This window comes from Rhodamnia argentea, chromosome 6, assembly GCF_020921035.1.
Source record: "Rhodamnia argentea isolate NSW1041297 chromosome 6, ASM2092103v1, whole genome shotgun sequence".
Taxonomy (NCBI): Eukaryota; Viridiplantae; Streptophyta; class Magnoliopsida; order Myrtales; family Myrtaceae; genus Rhodamnia; species Rhodamnia argentea.
The window spans coordinates 23,882,219-23,905,409 of record NC_063155.1 but is presented as its reverse complement, the minus strand read 5'-3'; the positions used below and the strand labels follow the sequence as shown (position 1 = coordinate 23,905,409).

General features: G+C 41.5%; 2 protein-coding genes and 1 pseudogene across 2 annotated transcripts; 1 reads left to right on the top strand and 2 right to left on the bottom strand.

The window, feature by feature from the left end:
- Window positions 1-246: 246 nt before the first annotated feature.
- LOC115749422 (inactive leucine-rich repeat receptor-like protein kinase CORYNE) lies at window positions 247-3,206 on the bottom strand. The gene is made up of 2 exons (XM_030686236.2): window positions 1,443-3,206; window positions 247-949 (listed from the first exon to the last, which is right to left on the bottom strand). Exons 1-2 carry the CDS (start codon window positions 2,318-2,320, stop codon window positions 640-642), a joined length of 1,188 nt encoding a protein of 395 aa, XP_030542096.1. The 5' UTR covers window positions 2,321-3,206; the 3' UTR covers window positions 247-639.
- Window positions 3,207-7,043: 3,837 nt separating this feature from the next.
- On the bottom strand, window positions 7,044-9,922 carry LOC115749429 (trihelix transcription factor ASR3). The gene is made up of 3 exons (XM_030686245.2): window positions 8,920-9,922; window positions 8,226-8,267; window positions 7,044-7,644 (listed from the first exon to the last, which is right to left on the bottom strand). The coding sequence occupies exons 1-3, from the start codon at window positions 9,683-9,685 to the stop codon at window positions 7,352-7,354; spliced, it is 1,101 nt and encodes a 366-aa protein (XP_030542105.1). The 5' UTR covers window positions 9,686-9,922; the 3' UTR covers window positions 7,044-7,351.
- A 10,269-nt stretch (window positions 9,923-20,191) lies between these two features.
- On the top strand, window positions 20,192-21,196 carry LOC115749309 (annotated as a pseudogene).
- Window positions 21,197-23,191: the final 1,995 nt, after the last annotated feature.

The window sequence follows — 23,191 nt, the reverse complement described above, 5'->3', positions numbered from 1 at the left end:
TAACATGCTTTGTCACTGGGATGTCTTGTTCACAGGCATCATCAATTTGCAGGTTCCATGCATATGTTTCTCTTTCTTTTGGACTTAAGCTGGACCCCTGAGCACATGGGTATGAAGTCATGGACACCCCAGACACAATGACACGCCCCAATCAATAAACAACAGAACCGCGACCAAGTGTGCCAGATGGGTTTACATAAAAATAAAAATAAACTGAAAAAGTCAAAGCCTGCTTGCATCAGTCCAGTCGATATCATAGCACCAGTAATTTTCGATATGCTGTTTCTTCCAGAGGCACAGGTACAGAAGTGGGAAAGGTAAGATACTAACCAAAGCTACACGACAAAGTCGACACAGAAAGTCTTAATTAAAAGAATTAGAGAAAGCCCGGAGAACCAACATACTATGAACTGCTGAACCAAAATACCAGAAAAAGAACACGCCCCATCGAAGGCAGAACAAACATATCATCAGCTCTGTTTTAGTTTAATCAAGAGTATGATTCAACATGAACCTTAAGCCGTTCATCCAAAGGGCGAGCAGATTTTTGATACTGTGTTTCAAATTTGTCACGAGCTCTGGGGAAACTGAAAATCCGATACTTACATTTTCCCATTACCTTTTCTCTTTTTATGGAAGTCAAAAGCTGTGAAGTTGGGTCAGCATTGGTACGAGCTCATCGCTAGAAGGCCTATCAGCAGGGAAATCGGAGAGGCAAATGACGGCGATCCTAACCGCCATCAGCATCTCATCCTCCTCTGCTTCTTCCCCGAGAAGGCTCTTATCCAGAGCTTCTCTTGCCTCCCCAGCCTGTTGCAACTGGCGGAGCCAGCGCCCCAGGCTTCCACGGCTGGCCGCTTCGCAGAAGAATGCGTCCGTGGGGTCTCTACCTGTCAAGAGAACCCCCAGTATCATGCCGAAGCTGAAAATGTCGCTCTTGTCAGTGTACCTACACAAGAAGAAGACCAGTTTCAATTATGATAACCGCATTGAAATCCCGAAGTGCCCTGAATTTTATGAAAGGGCAGGGCGAAGATTACAGGCATTGGTGGAAGACAATCTCAATGTTGACGAAACGATCTTATGCAATACTATCTAAGAGTACCGCTAACGGTCTCAAAAACAGAAATAACCAAACGAAATGATTCGAAGTATGACAGTGCCTGAGTCAAAGAACAAAACATATGGCTCAATGCTTCTCGTGTCTAGTATGTGAATGTAAATGAGTCATCGCTGTGATGAGATTCAATTAAACAGAGAATTCCTCACTTGTTATTCAGAACAAGAACTTCAATCTTTCAAACAAAAAGGAACTGATATCCTATAAAGAGCACACAAGATCTAATTTTCCTTGTCCAAAAACTGACGTCTCAACAGCACAGAGCGAGAAAACACACAGCCCCCAATTTCAGTATTTTTTCAGACTACACTGCCCTTAATACCTGGAATCCCGGATGCACTCTGGAGCACTATATTCGGACGTCCGATGCAAACTCGGCAAGAGCCTCGCCAATCCACAGTCCGCCAGCCTCGGACTACACTCAGCATCCAACAACACATTCGCAGGCTTCAGGTCGCAGTGTAGGACCTGAGGGCTGCACGCAAAGTGAAGATACTGAAGCGCTTTAATCACCCCAACAGCAATCCCGAGCCTAGCTTCCCACTTGAGCTGCAGCTGATTCTCGCGAACCCTCTTCATCACGTCCTCGAGGCTTCCGGTTGGCACATAATCATAAATGAGCGACAACCCATTTGGCTCGCAAACATAAGCCCTCAAGCTCATCAAATTCACGTGCCTCAACCCCGCGAGGACTTCCAGCTCCTTCTGGATCCGTCTCTTGGCTGATTTGCTTCGAGTCCCTGGCGAATCGCCCTCGACCTGCTCAAGCCGCTTGACCGCGATCACGAGCCCATTGTCGAGGGCGGTCCTATGATACTGTCCATTGGGACTAGATCCGAGCAACCGGCTTTCGTTCTCGAGGGCTGTCTGGAGGGTTTTGGGTGAGACTTTTGGGGAAAACACAACCGGCCCCTTGAGGATTGGGGTTCTGTGGATGTACAGAATAAAGGATTTAACCAGGCAAGCCACAAGAAGCGCTGAGATTGATCCAGTCAACACTCCCAGCACAACACTGAGGATTACTCTCCTAAACCCAGTCTTGAAGTCAGGTGCTTTAGACGAAGATGGAGGCTCAGTCGATAAGTGCCTGAACGTCCTGTTTTGGCACTCCACGGTTGAACTCTGTAGGCAAAGCATCAGAAGCAAGAACAAGCTCACGGCTCTTCTGCTTTCCAGAGGAAATACACAACTCAAACCCATTTTTGCAGACGGCAAAGAAAAACAAAAACTTTGAACCAGAACCAACGTCGTTGCTTGCTCAACACTCGCTCATTTGTGTCTGAAACTGGCAAAAGGGACAAAGTGCTAAAGCGTGTCCCATGCTTCAGATTCGCAGACCCTCGAACACGAGACTTTCATTGCTCATCCTCCAAGAAAGAACCGAAAACAAAACGCACCATCCACACCAGAATAAAAAGGAGTTTCCCGAAAGAGAAAAAAAAAAAACGAAGCATGTAGAACGACAAACGGACTTCAGAAAGAGTTCAAACCAACATAACAGCCCGAAGAGCTCCGAAAGACTGAACTTTTACGTTCTTGAGCAGGCCGAGAGCGGACCGCGTAACTGTCGACACCTCAAGAAACGCTTCTGAGACTTCATTTTCTTTAATAGCCAAAAGGAGCACCCAGAACCAGAGAGAGAACTTCCAAGGGCTTCATCGTGTCGAAACACGGCCGCAATGTCTTCAAGAGCAAGACGCAGAGAATCGATTCCTCGCGTTCCTCCACCGAACCGGAACGTGAATCTACGCTCTCCACACGAGCGAAGAGACGAGATTCCGTGCAATGAGCAGTGTTGCGTTGGTGGGAATCGCCACGGATCTTTTCCTTCTCACCTTCCCGCCGCGACCAAAAAAGTCCTCACCAAATTCGCACTACTTAGGATTCAAGCCATGGGTTTGGTAAAATGGGTGATGAGGCAAAGGAACAAAGAAGGGCCGAGACGTTCTATTCACCAAAAAAAAAAAATTGCTCCTCCGGGACGTCACCCGCCCCGGGAAAACGAACGATAGTTCTAGCTCACAGAGTTCGGAACGAGGAAGGGAGTGAAGAAGAAGTGAAGGAGCTCGCCGCGAAGGAAGAAGCAGAAACTAAAACGAAGACAAAGTAAAAACCCCCAGCGAAACTGCGGAGCCCAAAAGAAAAGCAAATTTGGTCCGTGTTTTGTTGTGTTTATGGGGTGGTCTTCGTCTACGTCTTCGTCCGGGTCTTGTCCGGTCCATCATTGGAATGACCGGGTAAAGAAAAAAACACCGAAGGCTGTTCTTTTTCTCTCTGCTTTTTTCCCGCCCTCCACGCGGGACCCACCGTGCCTTCCCCCTTACGTGGGACCCAGCGCCACGTCGGTAGTCGCACAAGCTCAGTCTGTTCGCTGTCTCCGAGGTGTGACAAGAAGACACACGGAAAGAGAAAGAGAGAGAGAGAGAGAGAGACCGAGGGGGGGGTGGGGAGAGGGTGGCAAGATCTGTGCCGTCGGATGGATCCATGGGGGGGACACATCTAACGCCGTTGATGCGGAAGACCACACGAATTTGTGCTAATTCCCCAACCGAATAAATTTTCTCTTACATCGCCCCTACTTTGTCTCTTGACGAGCCTTTTTTTTTTTTTCCCGGTCTCCTTTTTTTGACCTCTTTCCACTTTTCTAAGATCAATATGCGATTTACATTTTGCTTTGGGACGCGTGAAAGGGATAAAGAACAGCACGAGAGATGCCATCATACGCAAAATCGCTTTCGGAAGCCCCGAAGTGCATGATGAACGATCTGCGGTTGCACCAGCGCTTTCGCATGATTGATCGCGGTCGTCCTTTTTTCTAACCTTCCTCTCCTTTTAGAGATCCGACGTTATCCCAATCGATCTGCGTCCATATATCAAAAAAAGCCATGAACTTATTATATTTGTATCAATTTAATCATATAAACCTTTTAATTGAGCAAATTTAATCTTAAATATTTACACATTGGTACCAATTCAGTTGTGTATCAATTCAATCTATCCAATTAATTTTATGTCGAAAATCGCAAACGTAAATGTCAGCTGTCCTACGTGGCACGACTAAAGCTAACGTGGACATTTTTTATAAGTTTCAATAATTATTCTTTTTTTTCCTTTTCTCTTTGTCAGCTCGCCCGAGCAGGATCACCATTTCACCTGTTGGCCGCGTCTAGGCTACGACAAGCACCCGTGAGGCCCCCTTCGAGGCCAACCCTCAATGGGCCTTGCCTGTGGCGGTCACCCAATCAAGGCCAGCCCACCAGCCACTTGCAGAAAGAGGAGGGAAAGAAAAAAATAATGGTCAAAATTTATATAAAAAAATTCTAAAAACTGTCACGAAAGTGCATTTAAATCCTAAAACTTTCAAAAAGTACAATTAAGTTCTAAAACTTACCATGAGAGTTCAATTAAGTCCTAAAACTTAAAAAAAATGCAATCGAATTCTAAAACTCGTCACACTAGTCCGATCAAGGTTTTTTTATTGCACTTTTTGAGAATTTTAGGACTTAATGTACTTTTTAAAAAAATTTAGAACTTAATTGCACTTTCGTGAAAAATTTAAGGATTTTCAATATATTTATCCCTTGAAATAAATTAGATTATGACGTTACGTTTGCCGGTCTAACTAAAAGCTCTTATTGATTGGTTGGACGAAACAAGTTACGACGATTTTTATGATGTATGTTCCAATCACCTTTGCATGGGAAAAAGAAGAAGAAGAAGGAGAATACTCATCTTGTCGTGATTTTGAAGGATAAACTAAATCAATTTGTCAATTGTGAATGTATGTTAGTCAACTAAGGTGACTTCGATCTGATACCGACCATGGGCTCGCATGCTCCATCTGGCCCATCCACCTCGCTCGTTCTACGAGTCGAAGAAGAACCTTTCTCAAGCCCGCCATTTCATACCGGTCATAGACACACTAGTGATGTAAAGGCTTCGTTTGTTTTACGAAAAATAAAAAATTTATAAATCATTTTTTTAAAGACAATCGCTCGTGTTGGCTGAAATAATAAATTAATTAAATAATTTGATTATCGACAGTAATTTAGATATAAATATTTTCGTGGACAATGATAATATATTTCGTATATCTCGTCTTCGTAAGCGTACAAACCGCCATTTTTAAAGAAATATTTTCCAAAATCATTAATTTCTCGCAAAATAAACGTGCTCTCATCTTCTTTGTCTTGGCTTACATGTACACCTAAACTCTGCGAAATCCAAATTGACACACTATGGTTAAGATATTTACATTGCAGAATAAAAATACCATCTCAAGGTAACTATCGGATATATCGTGAAGTTTGGTTTAGACGGGTTTGGGGACGTCAAATCAAAATTTTATTTCTCTTACAAATAAAAATAATTGTAGTTACCTTGTTAATTTGAATATCGTTCTTTTACAAGAACTAGCAAGATGTGAGGACGCATTGAAGAATTTTTTCTTTTCCCCGTCCTTCCAGACACTTGGAATCTACTCGTCAAATCGGTCGCCCAATTTTTTGAACTTGAACACTACCATGTATATCATGGAACCTAATGACCGCCATCCGTTACCAAAATCCATTTACCGCAACTCATATTTAGTCACTCGAATAATATGAAGTATTAACAAAATAAAAGTTTTGATCATCGATATAGCCAAAAATGAAAATTCAGACTGGTGGTTCTAGATCGCACACTTGTCATTGCGTGAAGAGCTTAGTCAAACTACATCGCACATCGTGGAATACCTTCAGGTCGTGTGAAGACAAAGAATAAGAAAAACACAAAGTTTTGTTCCAACTTTTAGGTTCTAGGTTTCGGGTTCCACTGCCTCCAAGAACTTAGAACCTACTCAATGAACTAGTTCCCAAAATTTGGAAACCTTAAACATAACCCACATACCCTAAAACCGGATTAGTTCCCCTCGGTTCGATGCTTCGATCCCGATTCTATCTCGGAACCATACTCGCTCCTAGTATCAACGAGTAAAATCTCATAACAAGCTCCTATTTAAGGAATTTCATTGAAGAGCTTATTTTAAGTTGCTCTAAACCTGTCGAAATTAACAAGATTCTCATCCACATAGCATTCAATTTGGGATCGTGTTTTGCCAAGAAAAGGATGGACTGTAACTAGGAATAAATGAACTATAAGTCTTTAAATTTATTTAAAAAGTGCAATCGAGTTATAAAACTTTTAAAAAAGTGCCATCAAATTTTAAAACTTTTCATATTGATGCGATCAAATTATTACATTAATTCCGTCCAATTTGACTAATGAAAATGTTGACTTGATTTTTTTAATTATTTTCTCTCTCCTACATAACGTTAAGACTAACTAAACCACTAAAACGACATTGTTTTGATCAAGCTCTCAATTCTTTAACCTAAATTTGGTTGAATTAGATTAAACGATAAAAAAAAAAGCTAGAGTTTTTAAAACATAAAAAATGTCATTGGCCCTCGCCAAAGTGTCGGAGAACCCGTCGGCAATCGCCGATGCCCCACTTGTGACAGGACGGCAACCACAGATGGGAGGGGCCGCCTAAAATTTTTTAATTTTAACTTTTAGCCTTTTTTCTAGATTTTCTTTTTCCTTTTTGAATTTGTTAACCTAATATAACTAAGATTTGATGTAAAATTTAGATTCAAATCAAAACAACTTCGTTGTAGTGTAGGCTTTTCTGTTAGTAAAATTGGACAAAGTTAACAGGCGGATTTGATTGCGCAAATTTGACAAATTTTAAGATTTGATTGTAATTTTTTTCATAATTTAAATTCAATCGCACTTTTGTGACAAATCGTAGGATTTCCACTGCAGTTATCCTTTATAAATATTACTCTGGAGTTATATATCTTCTTGCACGTGTTTGCTCATCCTATGTGTTTGGACAAGGTCAGCGAACATTAAAAGATGCAGACACGCAAAAACCCTCTTGAAATTGCTAATCTCCATATTTATTATTATAATCTCTGCGGAAAAGGACGTAACAACAGATTGTCAAAAACTGCATGCCGCAGCCCTTTACGCAGATACATAGGGAAAAAGAAAAGAACAAGTTTTGATGAATAAGAAAGCATGAGAATTCTGGTAAATAATCACTACCTCTATCACTAGTTTCAATCGCTACCCTTCACTTCTTTTGTCCTCCGTCTAACGATCTCCCAAGACCCTCATCGGAGGACAACTGCTCCTATGTACACACCCAACAAGCGCTGCCGCCGATCCCGCCCCGACCATCTGCTATAACTTATCGGCGATTCTTCCCACGGCGTCGGCAAGCTTGTTGAGGGCGGCAAGCAAGCCGTTGGCGTGGTCTTGCCTTTGGTCTCTATCCAGCTGAAGATTATTGTTCTGAGCCTCGAGTTGAGCCGTCAGCAATTTGCCGTTTCTCTCTAGAACGTCGATCAGGCGATACCGCATCCCGAGCGGCTCCTCGTCCGCTTCTGATGTCGGCTGTTTCCGTTTCCGCGCATCCGCAGACGTGGAAGCTATCTCCGGATTCGACGGCGGTGGCTGTTTCTCGTGTCCTGCGCCTGGAAGAGCAAAAGTAAAGAGTCCGAAAACAGAAAGGAAGCTCAATCATAAAACTCCAGAACTGGGGGCAGGCGTAGGAATGTTTTCAGCTGCATTTCTGCATATTTTTATCAGGTCAATGTCCAAAAGGACAGCCACACAAGATGACAAGCAAAGCAAACGAGGATGAATTCTCCCGTGTACCATGAACTCAGACAACAGAGGAACAATGGGTCCTGGAGAAAAAACAAGCACACGGGAGAATTCACAAGGTTCAGGAGACTCGAGGACCTGCGGACTATGCGCGTTAAAAAATGGAAAGATTGCCGTTGTATCGTCTGTCCGAGAAGCGAAAATTGAGATAAGGAATCATCCCATCCACGTGACTCGATCGGGGTGAGACCTAGAAGTCGAGTTCAAAGAACAGAGTTTCGATGCTACCAAATGAAGAGCAAACAGATTCTTTTGGAACTTCCTATGAAGGAAAATCTGCATTTGATCTCGAAAAGGGAAGAGCCAAGGAAGCCAGACGCAAGATCCGAACTTGCCATATAGTGTTCAGTAATTGACAGGAGAGATCTGGGGATAGAAACAGCAGTACCTGGCCCTTGAGATCCTCGGAGGACTGGCTCGTACTGCTTCTCTGCATCATAAGTTAATCCGAAAACAGAGACGGTATCAGAAACCAAGAAACGAATACGAAACAGAATATACCCTCCCCTGCCCTTTTCTTCCCGGAATCAGATTTCTCGTTCTAAGGCAAATGCAAAGATAAGAATGCATGAGGTCAATCGCTCCACATTCGAAAGTTATTCGAGTGATCAAATCGAATTCGATCGAATGGGCAAGCAGACGGGTAGGAGCAGGGAAAGACAATACACAAGAAGAAGAAGAAAGTCTCTGGAAAAAAGAAGTTCCAACGGCAACAGGGGACTGGTCCTAAAACGCAATCACTTTCATCCCATCTAATCTAATATAATCTAATCTAATCTAATCTCGATTTCGTCTCTCAACGATGAAGTAGAATTCAGCCCGCGACGTCCCATCTTCAATATTGCAATCGATTTCCAAGTTTAATTCTTAGCAGCCCTTCAATCACTAGCTTTGATCCCAATCACTGGAACTCTGTCGCCACAAGAGAGAAGAAAACTAAAACCAGCCTTGCACTCCCACTCAAACATGAAGAAAAATGGAAAACGATTCATTCTACTCCAATCCAAACCAACAGAAATCATAGAGCATAGACAGCAAAGAAAGAAAAATCTTTTAATTTTGACTCATTCAACTCCAATTACCCGAGATCGGCACCACGGCCGCCGGCGCCGCATCGGTCGCTCGGACCGGCGTCTCCACCTCCTTGTCAGGGGTTTCGCCTCCCCCGCCGCCATCATCCTGCTCGAAATCCGAAAATAGCCCGTCCTCCGCGGCGGCGCTCCGGCCGCTGTCGAACACGACCTCTCTCTCCTCCTCGCCCTCGTCGTCATCCGCCGTCGCCGCCGAAGCCGGAGCAAGAGCGAGGGCCAGTTCCGCCTCCGGAGGGCCCTCGGCAACCGCCTTAGCCGCCGACGAAGACGAACCCTGGTGGTCGAGGATGTCGTAAACCTCCCTGTCGAAGAACCCGGGCAACTTCCTCTCCCGCCGGAGGTCGTTCCTCATGACCCAGAACGACTCCGTCTCGTCCCGGGTCCTGGCCTCCCACTCCTTGATCTTCTTGTAATCGCCGGCGAGGTTGCTCCACCGCTTCCGGCACTGGACCGGCCCCCGGTTAACCCCGTGCCGCTTGCAGTACGAGGAGACCGACGCCCACTTCGGCTCCACCTGCCCCGACCCGAACGCCGACCCGCCGACCCGGCCCCTCCTGACCCGCGTCTCCGCCACCCTCTTCCCCTGTATGAGCACCAGTATCTCCTGCCTCGTCCACCGCGGCAGCCTCGGCGCCCTCCCCCCTCCTCCTCCTCCTCCGCCGCCGTCGTCCCCGCCGTCCCCGGCCGCCCGCCCATCGACGCCGTTGGCCACGCCGCTAGCCGCGGCCGGCCCCAGGCTCAGCTGCTCCGCGGCCATGGAGGCGGCGGCGGCGGCGTCGTCGTCGTCGTCGTCGGGAGAGGGAAACAGGCTGATCGAGCTGACGCTGCTGAGGTGGATAACGGCGTTTCGCGGGGCTCCGTTACGGCGTCCTAAGGGAGACAAATGGGGGCGAGATAGAAGAAACAGAGAGAGATTATGGAGGGTTTTGGGGGCCTTAATCTCGTCAGTGGGTGGCGCCCCCTGTTCCTTAATCTTTCTCTCTCTTTTTTCAACCCTTTTGAGCCTTAATAAGGGCGTGGGCGTCTCTTCGCTTAATCGCTATGATTAAAATGGCCATCGGATTTTGAATGTCGCCATTAAAATCTTGGGCGACCTTTCCCTTCTAAAACAAAAGATAATCTTCTCGTTTTGGACATCCCCCACCAAAGGGGCACGACCCCGACCCCGACCCCGACCCCGCCCCCCCCCCCACCCCCATTCGGCTCCTTCTCTCCTCCTCCCTCCCATTGGCCACTACTAAGAAAAAAAAAAATTTTGCAAGAAAATTCACATTTTGTATAATAAGAAAATGGTCACTTTCCCATGAGAAGAATATATTTGCCGTTTAAAAAAAAAAAGAAGAAGAAGAAGAAGAATGGTCCACCCACTGTCCAGCTCACGCACTTCCATTTGACCAAGCCACTTAAAAACCTTGGAGCCATGTAATTCAGATAAGATGGTACGTTTCCCCCCTTTCCCATTTCTTGACTTTTCCCCCCACCCCTTAAGGATTTCTTGGGTTTTTCTCTTTAGAAATGTAATTAGCTAAAATAAGTGCAGTAACGACAATTACACAAACAATCTACGTTGATTAGGGAATTTTTTCCTTTCTTTCTTTCTTTTTTTCCTTCTCCACTACTCTTATCCGAATCATTTGGGCTAATAATCCTCGCTTAATGGCTAATCCTCCTTTGCGGGGGTGGCGGGTTGGCCCCTCCATTTCAAAGCTACTTTTTTTTTTCCTTGTTTGTTTCCTTTTTTGTTTGGAGTTCGGACAAGATCGTGTTCGATTGGGGAAGGAGAGAGGGGGGCACCACTGCCCCTCTAAAATCTCGCCATCTCGAATTCCCTTCCTTGCCCCTCCCCTCTCTCCGCCTTCCTTTCTCTCTCTTGCAAGAATCATTTTGCCCTGATCTCCAAACCCCGGGATTATCGTCATATTAAATGATTAATTTAAGCAGGATTAGACAAGAGGGATTTGGATGCGCTGGTCCCGTTTGTTAATAGTGATTTGAGGGGAGGGGAGGGGGTTAGTAAGGAGTCACATTCTGCCTGTGATCCTGCCGGGCCCATGCCTTTGCCACGTGTAACACGACCCCCGCTCTCTCTCATTGACTTGCGCATGAGGGTCTTCCCACCAAATGGCTTTACGTAATTGCCAAAAAAATAAAAAATATATATCTTAAACACATTATAATTACATCAATTTATTTTTCACGATAATTACATCAATTTACTACTAAATATTTTATATTTATGTCAATTCAGTCTCTTCAATCGATTTTGGCCTATCGATACTAACGTGGCACTACGACGCCTACATATACTTTTTTAGTACTTTTTTGTAATTTTTTCTTTTCTTTTCTTTTCTTCAATTTTATCAACGACCCTTCCTTAAGGGTTGGGAAAAAAACTAAAGAAAAGAAAAGAAAAAGTAACTAACAAATTTAAAATAGCATTAAAAATTATCACATTATCGCCGTTAACGCCATGTCGGCATCGGCCGGCAAAAATTAACCGAATGGATTGAATTGACACAAACGTAAAAAGTTTTAAACTGAAATTGTACTAAAAACTACCACGCTAGTGCCGACAACGTCGGCCAGAAAAAATTAGCTGGATGGACCGAATTGATGCAATCGTAAAAAGTTTAAAACTGAAATTGCATTGAAAATTATCACGTTAGCGCCGACAACGCCACGTCAAAGTAGGCCGGTAAAAATTAGTTGGATAGACTGAATTGATACAAATGTAAAAAATTTTAGAACTGAATTGATTAAAAAAAAATTACGACTGAATCGACATGATTACGGTAAGTTTATAACTTTTTTTGATAATTTTTTCTTTGGCAGATTCCCTTTGACAATCGACGTTAAATTAGTCTAATAAGCTTGCGAGGAAACTCGTGCAACCACAACATTCCGCAGCTTTAATGGCATGGCGAAACGGGTCATTCATTGACCTTCCATTATAATAATCGCCAAATCGACTTGTGCTCTAAAAATCGATCATAACGCCCTTAATCATTTTGCTTGGGACATTATGTCGTTTTAAATGCTCGTGATTTGGGGGAAAGCCCGCTTTACTTCCCACAGCTTGCACCGCCCTCCAGAAAACTTAGGTACCCATCGAGAAGTCAAATTCAGTGAAGCGATTTTGCTTTATTTATCGGTTATATGGAAAAAAAAATTTGGAGGCTCAGTAACAAATTTTTTCGCAATCGATTTCATAATTTGTAATCCAAAATGATTAACAGCTCAGTGGTACTCGTTTCCAAGTAATTTCTGACACTAATTTGTTTCGAAACGCAATTTAGAAGTTCGGGAGTAAGTCTCGGGAAGGATTCTTTTTTTTTTTTTTAACAGAAAAGAGTTTTAAAATGGCTTTTCTTAAAACGTAATTAAGAGACGCGGTATTGTTGACATCTCACGTCCTCTTTAGTATATGCACGCTCTAGTCGTTTTCGATGGTGTGAATTTTACAATCGGGTATTTGATTGCGAATACGATCTTAAGTCTTGATATACTCCTGCGATATTTTGAATGATTGACTAGGATTGTCCAGGAAAAAATCATACATGAGACCTTTAAAGCGGGAACCTTAGTCTAAAGTCTCAAAATTTGGACATTGCGTGGAGGGATTAGTCTAGCCCTTTCTGTCGGAACTCACTGGCTAGGAGGTGAATTAACTTTGAGAGCACGACACATAAATTCATTTACATTTTAAAGATTATCAAGAGTATTAAGCAAGTCATAATAGGATTGTTAAGGGCCTGTTTGGTAGCAATTTTGTTCCCGGAAATAATTTTTAAGTAGAAATGGTTTTTCTGATTCTTTTTTTCGAAAATAGTTTCTGAGCAGAAAAACGATTTTCATAACTACATAAAAATTCTATTTCTGAAATAGAGAAAAACAAAAATGCGTTTGGTACGACCCTAAAAAATTTATATTCTCATTTTTTTATTTAATTATGAAAATGCCAGTGGAACCGGCGAGTTGCGGCGGCGGAAATCGATGACCGGTGGTGGGGGCAGTGTACTTGTGATTATAAAGACGAGCATTAAGTTATAGTGAGTTTGTTTTTCTAAAATGACATTGTTTATTGTTTTGTTCCCGATAACAAAGAAACTACCTTTTTTTATACTTCTTGTTTCTATTTCAAATCTATTCCCGAGAATAGAAAAATTAACATGCGTTACCAAATGAATTTCTATTCTTTTTTCTGTTCAAAGAAACAAAAGAACAACAAAAAAAAGAATAAATAACTAATCAAACATATTTTGAGTTATTTTTTTAGCAAAAAAGTGAGCTGAAAATCTATTGAAAACGATAATAAGGGCCTATACAGCAACGCTTCTGATTTTTTAATTCTGTTTTCCGAAACAAAAAATGATGAGAAACTTATTTGGTAACTTGTATGATTCTGATTATAAAATTTTCTAATTATATTTTCGGGAATATTTTAGAGCAGAAACAAGAATAAATAAAAAAAAGTTAATTTTTTGTTCCATAATCACTTTTGAAAAAAAAGATGAATAAAGTGAGAAGGCTCTAAACAAATCGCTTGCTGCCAATCGCTGCCGAAGGTCAAAGAAAAAGGAAGAAATAAAATAAAATAAAATAAAATAAAATATACTTTTTTAAAAATAAAAAATATTTTTTGTAATAAAAACAATAATGTTTTTATAATAATAGAATAATTTAATAAAAATATATATTTTAGAGTAAAAAAAATAATCTTTTAAAAAAAATAAAAAAATTCTCCAAATTCGTATTGCATTCTTAACAAATTATAATAAATAAATATGCTATGATTTGATTAAGCATAGAAGTGTTTAAGTAATACGAGTTGGATCGAGTAAGGGTTTGGTTAAATATAGAAGTGTTTAAGTGCAAATTCTTGCAAAAAATCAAGTGCAAATTGCATGTTGAGCCAAAATTCAAGTCATAATTATTAAAAATTATGCATGATTTGTATTCATTTTATTAGTGATGCTGTATAGATTGATTTTGTAGTGACAAGACATAATTATTTAACTTCAATGAAAAAATTTGGGAAGAGAAATCGTTCATAAGAACAAAAATTATGTGCAGTTACCAAACGTATTTATGCTATAGGATAGAAATTTTGCGCAATTACCAAACTCATTATGATTCTCTAAAAAATTAGTCCAAAGAACATAATCATAAAATACCAATTCCGATCAAAATCACTTTTTCGGATGAGAATCGTTGTCATACAAGCCCTCAGTATCTTTCGCAATATACTCTAGGGTCCATCGCCGGTGAGATCCAAATTCCGCCTTTGGAGTGCTTATTTATGGAAACTCGTGCTGATATTAGTAGAATTACCAAGAAATTAAGGTAACATATCTTACCAAAAACATTAATTGCATGGAAATATTACAGAAAGGCTATGATGAATGATCACTACTTTCCATAGCCAATGAGTTGGAATATGCCTTTGTGATACTACAAAGCGCATCAAGTTGTTTTTGGTCCATCTATTTGCCAAGTGATGTCCATCATAATTCAAAAGATGCGACTCGCATAATTAAAAAGGCGACAATCGATAAATTTTTTTTAGTTTTATTCATATTTTAACTAACATAATGTAATAATGAAAATAAAATGATGAACAATATCAAGCGTAACTTGGGGAAAATTATCAAAAAAAGTCATAAACCTATTGCAATTGTGCCAATTCAATCGTAAGCCTTTTTTTTTTCGATTTAGTCTTAAACATTTTGTAATTGTATCAATTCAATCCATCCGGCGAATTTTGGCCGGTCGGTGCTGACGTGGACGCCCGCCAACCGGCCACCCAATATTTTAATATTTTTTATGATTTTTTTTCTAATCTCGTCCCCTCCCCTCTAGCTGGTTGCCATAATTCGGTGATTGGCCGGAGGGGTAGTCGGAGAGGCCAACTCACCCGCCCGGATATGGGCTTGCGCCTTGTCGTGGCGGGGCTCGACCTCGCCGTCGTTACCTCGCCCGGGGATGACGAGGTTGACACCCTCCATGGTAGGGCGAGTTGGCCTCTCCGGCCACCCCTCTAGCTAGTCGCTGGACTATGGCAACCGGCTGGAGGGGGGGAGGGAAGGGAAGGGGAAGGAAGGGGGAAAAAAATAAAAAATGAAAAAGAAAAAAAAATATATTCAATCGTCGGCCGGTCGGCGTTCACGACAATGCCGGCAGGCCAAAATTCGCTGGATAAAATGAAATAACATAATTGCAAAAGGTTTAGAACTGAATCGGCTAAAAAAAAAAGGTTTATGACCGAATTGACACATTTACAATAGGTTTAGGACTTTTTTGGTAATTTCCCCACGTAACTTGTTCAACAGCCTTGTTGTTTTATTCACTTCAGATCTTAAATCCTTCGACGTTTTAGGCACAAAAATACGCTTCAGTGGATTTGCCCGACTTATATTTTGATTGACAGCCGCTATATTCACTCCTCTAATTGCTAAAACCACGCCTTTTGTACGTAGTTGACCAAAATACCCTTCAAATTGAAAATTCAGCTTCTTACCTAGTCTCCTTATTATATCCTTGAGACGGGATCTCACTTTCCTCTGTCATTGAATTGACCTTTTGCTGCAACTTGAAATTTTTCCTTCTCGACCAAGATCAGCAAAGAAGCACATAAGAAAAAAATGCACTCGTCGTCGGTGCCACCTCCGATGACACCATCATTGGCCAATGCGTGAAGACCACCACTATATTCGGCCACCGCCACTCTTCGCTTTTCTTTCCTTAGTCCTCTCTCTCTCTCTCTCTCTCTCTCTCTCTCTCCGTGCTTGGCAATGGCCATGACCTTGAATCAATATCGGTCCGAGCCCACAAATGAACCTAGTTAGATTTGGGGCTTCGAATGAGCTCTAGCTGGAGGCGGGAAGGAGTTGTGATCGAAGCGGAGATACGGCGATGAAGAGAGAAATGCAGATGCAACAGATTAGATCTGAGGAAGAAGAGTGATTACGGTGCTATAACGGTAGAGGCGGCTAATATGGAAATAATGGCCGTCATTTTGATTTATCTTGTTTCAAATGTATCCTTGAACTCACTTTATCTAAAGACAAGAATAAAATTAATTGAAGAGAAAATTGAAAAGATATAACTTATACACTTTTTGGTAGCTATATCAACGTTATCCAAGGGGAAATTACCAAAACAACCATAAAACGATTGCAATTGTGTCAATTTAGTCCGTAACTTTTTTTTCCAATTCAGTCTTAAACATTTATATTTGTGTCAATCCAGCCATTTCTAGCCAAATTTGATTAAAAATCGCTGATGTGGTCCGACCGACGTTGATGTGGACAAATTTTAATAGTTTTTTTGTTATGTTTCTTACTCCTCTTCCTCCAACTGATTGCTGAGATCCACCGACTAGCCAGAGGCAAGAGCCATCCGGATCGACCTTGGCTAGAGACGGCGTGGTCGCGCCTCGCCGGGGGTTGACAAGGCTTGTCCTTGCTAGTGGCTGGCGGGGGCTAGCTTCGCTAGAGGACCTCATGGCCCTAAAAAGAAGAAAGAAAGAAAAAAAAAAAAGAAAGAAAAGAGAAAATAAAAATGAATAAACAAAAAAATTATAAAAATATTATTCACATCAATGCTGGCTATGTCATACCAACAGTTTTAGGTCAAAATTGATCAGATAGACTGAATTGATACAAATGTAAAAGGTTTGTGGCTGAATTGTTACGAATGTAAAAGTTTTAGGATTGAATTAATATAATTGCAATAAATTTATGATTTTTTTGATAATTTTCCCGTTACTTGAGAGTTTCATATAGAGTGCCCTAATGATGGAATTCGGATACCATCAATCGCAAATCATACGGTAACTCATTGTTTTATATCCAACACGAGTTAGATTTTAATCATAGAACTAAAAAAATGATTATTTTATAATAGAAACCTCTAACCATATTAACTAAGTAAATATTATCCACTAATCATTATGACACATCCACGCCACGGCCCAACCAAAAAATCTTTGACTTTGATCCACCGACACGAAGATTTTTACGTCCGCATGTGGGTTTTAGTTCTTCAGTCTTGTAATGAACATGATAATTTTCCATTACGTTACATGTTCAAATTATACACGGTTGTTCAACTCAACGGGTGTTAATTAAACTGTAAACGCTGTCCATCAAGGTAGAAACCTCGAATAGTAAACAGATAAAATATTTGAAAAAAGTACAAAAAAAAAAGTCTCAAACTTATTATATTAGTATCAATTCAGTCTATCCAATCAATTTTGATCAAAAATGGCTGGTGTGAACATTGGGCACTCAATGTGGCACGATTGATGCTAACGTTGACATTTTTAAATTTGATACATTTTTTATTATTTTTTCTTTCTTTTTTTTCCCCCCCGTTTTGGCCAACGAGGGTTGCCGCCAACCCTTGTCAACCACTGGGAGAGGCCTCGCCGGGCCATCGGCCGTGGAGGCTCCGAGCGAGGCCGTAACCCTAGCCAGCGGTTGTCGAGGCTTGCTGGCCCTCGTCAAGCCCTCGTCGCCGGACAAAAAGAAAATAAAAGAAAATAAAAAATTAATTAAAACTATGAAAAAGCTATAAAATTTATTAAAATATTATTATAAATTGTCCACATCAATACCGACCATGCCATGCGGGATACACGGTGTCCACTTTATTTAGTTTTGGTTAAAATTGACTGGATGAATTGAATTGATACCGACGTGAAGAGTTAATATTAAATTAGTCCATTGAAGGATTTGGAATTGAATTGATACCAATACAAAATGTTTAAGACTTTTAAGGTATCTCTCGGTTTTTGTGTTGTGAATTCGTAGAATGGACGAACTCGTTTAGTGAAATGCTAACTTGTAAGCGACAAAGAACGAAATATGTGACGCTCCATAACGTCACGCAAAAGCACACTAAGGCTACACATGGTATCCATTTTGTTCTAGAAAACTAATTCCGATTAAAATATTTTTTTTTTATTTTGTTCCTGGATAAGTTTTAGAAAATCAGAACGCGTTTGACAACCGCCCAAAATTTCTGTTCTTGGAATAGAAACACGTTTGATAACTGCACAAAATTTCTATTTCAAAAAGCTGTTTCTTCCTAATTTTTTTCATTTAAGTCAAATAACTATGTAGTTACTTTGTAAAATTTCATCGTAAAATGAAGACTAATTTTCAATGCACACTAAAATAATTTAAAATACAATATTTTTTTTAGCACGTCATAAATGAAATACAAATTTTAATACATTACATTTGAAGTTCGATTGTAGTATGGAACAGTTCCCATATTAAGAACTCATTTTTTTCTTTAAATGCTACGTTGTCCAAAATACATACAAACATAGCAATCGAATAATCAAATTATCAACTGACCAAAGAAAAAACATATTATCCTTCTTGATACAAAGTACAAGTCTTTCACTATCATTTTGCAGCTTATGTCCTAAATCCAAGTGGGTGTTTAGCTTCAGCTCCACGTGCAGATATTTACATTTTGTGACTCACGACTATGAGTATATATGTTATCATCCACATGTTGGAAGCCATAATTTTCTGTGACATTTTTTGCGGAAGAGTGAAATCTATGAAATCTAGAAAATTTAGGTACAAATTTATGAAAATGAGGTCAAACTAGCCTAATAAAAGCTTATTCTATTTTTATGGATTTTCTAATTTTTTTTTTAAATTTCAATGAATTTATTTTCATTTTTATTTTTATTAGGTTGAGGGAAAAGTGTCGAGAGAACCGAAAAGGAAAAACGAGAGATGTGAGACTTTATTTTGTTTTGTGATTTTCAAAAGTGATTCTTTTTCCGGAACCAACTTTTTTCTTAATTCTGAATTTTGCTCTAAAACTGATTCTGATTCTCTAAAACTAATTCTGATAATAAAATCATAATCAAATTTATTTGCGTTACCAAACGCGATTCTCATCTTTTTTTGTTCCTAGAATCAGAATCGGAGAATAAGAATGGTTATCATGCAGGCTCTAAATCTTTCCATAAATTTATTTTTAATTTTTCTTTTAAGCACGTGGACGCACTATGGAAAAATCACATCATATGCGAATGGAGATTTTACAAGTTTAAATAAATTACATAGGCATCTTCATTTTACCTTCCCTCTTCGAAGTATTAATTTCAAATCTTGAAAATTATCCAAGTCATTCCTTTGAACATATTAATTCCAACAACAACTACTATAGCCATAGTTTATACTCAACTTATGAATAAAACCTCAATTGAATCCTAACGGAAAAATTACCAAAAAAGTCCTAAATCTATTGTAATTGTGCCAATTCGATCTTAAATATATTTTTTTGGCCAATGCATTTCTAAATTTTTTATATTTGTGTCAATTCAATTCATTTGACCGCCAATGCTAGCATGGAAAAATTTAATATTTTTTTTATTTTTTTTCTCATTTTTCCCCTTTTCCCCCGGTGGCCGGCAAGCTATGGCCGGCGGTTCAATTGGGCGAGGCCGGCCTCGCTAGGGCGACAACCCCGGCAAAGGTGGCCTCGCTTGCAGCAAGCAAGGTCATGTCCGCCCTCACCATGACCTTGTGATTGTCTTGAGAGCTACGGTCACAGGCTAGGGCTTCACAGTCTTGCCTAGTGGCCGACGAGCTCCGACCATAGCTCGCTAGCTCTAGGGGGGAAGGGGAAGGGGAAGGGGGGAAATTGAGAAAAAAAATGAAATATTATTTATTTTGCCACGTCAGCACCGATCAACTAATAGATTGAATTGTAACAAATATAAAAAGTTGAGGACTGAATTGGCACACAAAAAGGTTTAGAACTGAATTAACACAATTACAATAGGTTTAGGATTTTTTTGTAATTTCTCCGATCCTAATAGAATTGGATTCTGGAAGCCGCGGACACTCAAAGACCTTTCGAATTTTCCCCGCACTATTAAGTTAATAATCCAATTGAAGTTTCCGCTCGTGCCATTTACCATCTTTATATCTTACATATTATTAATCGATGTAGGAGTTTCCGGATGTGACAAAATGGGCAAAGGGTTAGGATTATTGGCCTTTCGAGATTGAGTTTTTAGATCTCTCAACCTTACAAAATCAGCCCATGCCAGAGACAATTCAAAATCAGAACTCGCTTTTGCTTGCCATCTACATGCAACGTCGCTGCGCTTATAGCCACCCGCAGTGGTAGAGGAATAAAGTAAAAGAAGAGAGGGCAACACAATGAACAACCACACCATGCTTGTAAGCTTGAGATTGGGAAGGGCAAGTTCCCACACAGCCCCAAAGTTTTGGCCAAGATCGAACCCCGTTTGGTTTGTCGTTGGTCGAAAGAAGAGGGATGAGGATGTTGGTTCTGCTGATTTTCACGGTCGCATCGCTGCTCGCGTCGGAAGAGAAGGCTGGATGTGAAGCGAAGGGGGCGAGCAGATATGGGGAGCCGGCCAACTGTCAGCAGCTCGAGTGCGCTCCGTATCAGGTCGTTCTCGCCGGGCGCGGGTTTGAGATCAGGAGGTAAGAGAGCGCTTCGTGGATCTCCACACCTCCTATCAACTCTAGCTCCTACAACGACGCCGTCCGCGGAGGCTTTGACATGTAAGCCCTTTCTCTCATCAGATGGACAAAATTTACGAGAACTCGTGCCTTTTCCTTTATAGGAAGCCATGTAAATCATTCAACTTCTTAGAAACCCAGACAGCAATTGAATCGAGCCGAATCACCACCCGAACCGAACCTCGATTCGGAACGGAGGATAATAAATTTGACTGTTTATTCCTTCGTTGTTATTACCTGAATAATTTTTAAGGACACTGGAAATGTTTTACTTTTAGTATTGCTAAAAAATTCTGCTCCCATCTCTTTCCTTTGTCCAGCCTCTTCTCCTACATCCAAGGCAACAACAAGCAAGGAGGCAAATTGGACATGACGGCCCCAGTTCTCTCGTCCACATATTCCCGTCCACGGACCCTTTTTACCACTCCTCCTTCGCCGTTCATTTCGACGTGCCCAAGAAATACCAACCCGACCCGCCTCTCTCTGACTGGGTCCGCCCCGTGAAGTTGCCTGGCCGTCACAGCTACGCCGCACTCAGGAGGTTCGGCGGCTTCACAAACGACTCCAGCATACCCACCCAAGTCTCTGCCTTGGAGAAGAGCCTCGAGGCGGCTAAGGGGAATGGTGGCAGCACACTGAGGAACCACCGCCGAGTGACAGCGTGGTATAGCTTGGCCGAATATAACTCGCCGTTCGAGTACGAGACCCGCGCGAACGAGGCCATTTTGTGGTTTGACTAATGAGGAACTCGTGAGAAATTCTACGGGGACGAACTTCCTTATCATTGGGAAGTAATACTTCGAATCATCATTAAAAGTTTCAAATCCGCTTACCTACACTTATTTACATCGACAACTTCCCCTCCGAGATAATAAAACTAAGGGAAAAAATCACCAAAAATCCCAAACTATACTTGACGTGGCACATTTACCCTCAATTTTTTTTTGCGATACAAAAAACCTCAAATTATCGATGTTGTGACACATCTACCCCATGTTCCAGGTCTATCTAAAATCACTGTTAAAACGCTGATGTGGATTCGCCGTGGCATTTTTAGTGACAAGTAGATTTGACGTGGCGCCACACTGAAAATAAAAATAAAAACTAAAAAATGCAAAAACTTGCATTGTTCATCGTCTTCTCCAGTGCTTCGCGGACTACTGTTCATGGCTTGCGCATCTTCAATCGGTTGGCCAAACTCCTCGGCACTTTTGCTTTGTCGCCCACTGCTACCTCGACCTCCGGTGGCTCTCCTAGGTGTTTGCCCAACCATCCATTAGCTTTGAAGATCGAGGTGAGACCGTCGAGCCAAGTTTCGAGCCTCGGCGGCCATGGAGGCTTCGAAGCTCAACCTTCTTCTTCACTGCCTCCTTTTTCAATTTCTTCCGCTCCTCATCTGCTGCCTTCCCCTCTTTGAGCCTCTCTTTCTCAGCCCTCCTCATAGCCCTCTTGTCTTTTGATAAGAAGAAATCAAAAGGTGCAAGGTTTGAAGCTGCCGCCCTGCCTCGAAGCTTGGCTTGAGGATTAACCTCAAGCTCAAGCTCAAGCTCTAGTTGATTCGGATCTGGGTATGGCGCCGCAAGCCGATCAACAAATTTGGGAAAGCGAAGGAGGAGGGAGGGAGGGCCGAGGAGGAATCCGGGCATGGGGGGAGGAGTCACCCCGCAACTTGAAGAAGCCCATCCCGATCCTTACTAGAAACTTCCCAGCTGAAATCTCCTCCCCGATGTTAGCGACAACTCGTCTCACGTTTTCATCAAAGATCTCCGCAACCGGCGCGTTTTCTCTCTCGGCCCAGAGCCAAAGTCGAGCGGGTTCAGTCCCGATCGCAGAGAGGGAAAGTTCCAGAAGCTCGATTTGTTGTGCGGGGACGAGCGTGAGGCCCATAAGGATGATGTGGACACTACTTTGTCTTTGATTGTTTGGGACTACTGCTCTGAGAAAAATGGTGGGATGAATTTGTACAAGGAGGATGATGATGAGATGTTGGAGGATGAAGGGCTCGAAAAGGCGGACTTTTGAGGCCGAACGCGATTGAGCGAATAAGAAGGAAAGAATCAAGTACCTCCCGATTCGTCCGAGAAAGTCATTGTCGCTACTCGAGACGCCAAGGGATTGGATGATTCCGGGGACGATTGCGTTCAGCCCACGCTCCCTGAAGCTACGGATGTAATTCTCGATGCCATGAACAGTAGTTGCGAAATGCTGGAGAAGACGATGAACAGTGCAAATTTTTGCTTTTTGTAGTTTTTATTTTTTGTCTAATGTGGCGCCACATCGACCTACCTACTCACTAAAAATGCCACGGCGAATCCACGTCAGCATTTTAACGTTGATTTTAGACCAAGCTGGAACGTAAGGTAGATGTGTCACAATGTTGATAGTTTGGGATTTTTTGTGTCGCAAAAAAAAGTTGAGGGTAAATGTGTCACATCAGATATAGTTTGGGGTTTTTTGTGGTTTTTCCCTAAAACTAATATGCCATTTAAAATGAAGAAAATATCGAATTACGTACAATTCCGTACATCAATATTTGAATAGTTTGAAAAGTTCCAAGTATTTCGAGCTAAAATTATCAGGTCAAAATGGACATAGTAATTACTTATATATCATTGTCATAATTACAACACGTGTAAAAGAAATGTGCTCCACATAATGCATAGCCATCTAAGCTTGTCTTATATAAAGCCCAAGAATGTGCCTAGTGCCGCAGACCGGACACTTTAAGGCCCAAT

Excerpts from the sequence above, each read along its gene's own strand:
- LOC115749422 (XM_030686236.2), bottom strand. The coding sequence starts at position 2,320 with ATGGGTTTGAGTTGTGTATTTCCTCTGGAAAGCAGAAGAGCCGTGAGC. Across the intron at positions 950-1,442 it reads GAGTGCATCCGGGATTCCAG|GTACACTGACAAGAGCGACA; the intron begins GTATTAAGGGCA and ends CTTCTTGTGTAG.
- LOC115749429 (XM_030686245.2), bottom strand. The coding sequence starts at position 9,685 with ATGGCCGCGGAGCAGCTGAGCCTGGGGCCGGCCGCGGCTAGCGGCGTG. Across the intron at positions 8,268-8,919 it reads GGCCGTGGTGCCGATCTCGG|AGAAGCAGTACGAGCCAGTC; the intron begins GTAATTGGAGTT and ends CTTATGATGCAG. Across the intron at positions 7,645-8,225 it reads CCGAGGATCTCAAGGGCCAG|GCGCAGGACACGAGAAACAG; the intron begins GTACTGCTGTTT and ends TTGCTCTTCCAG.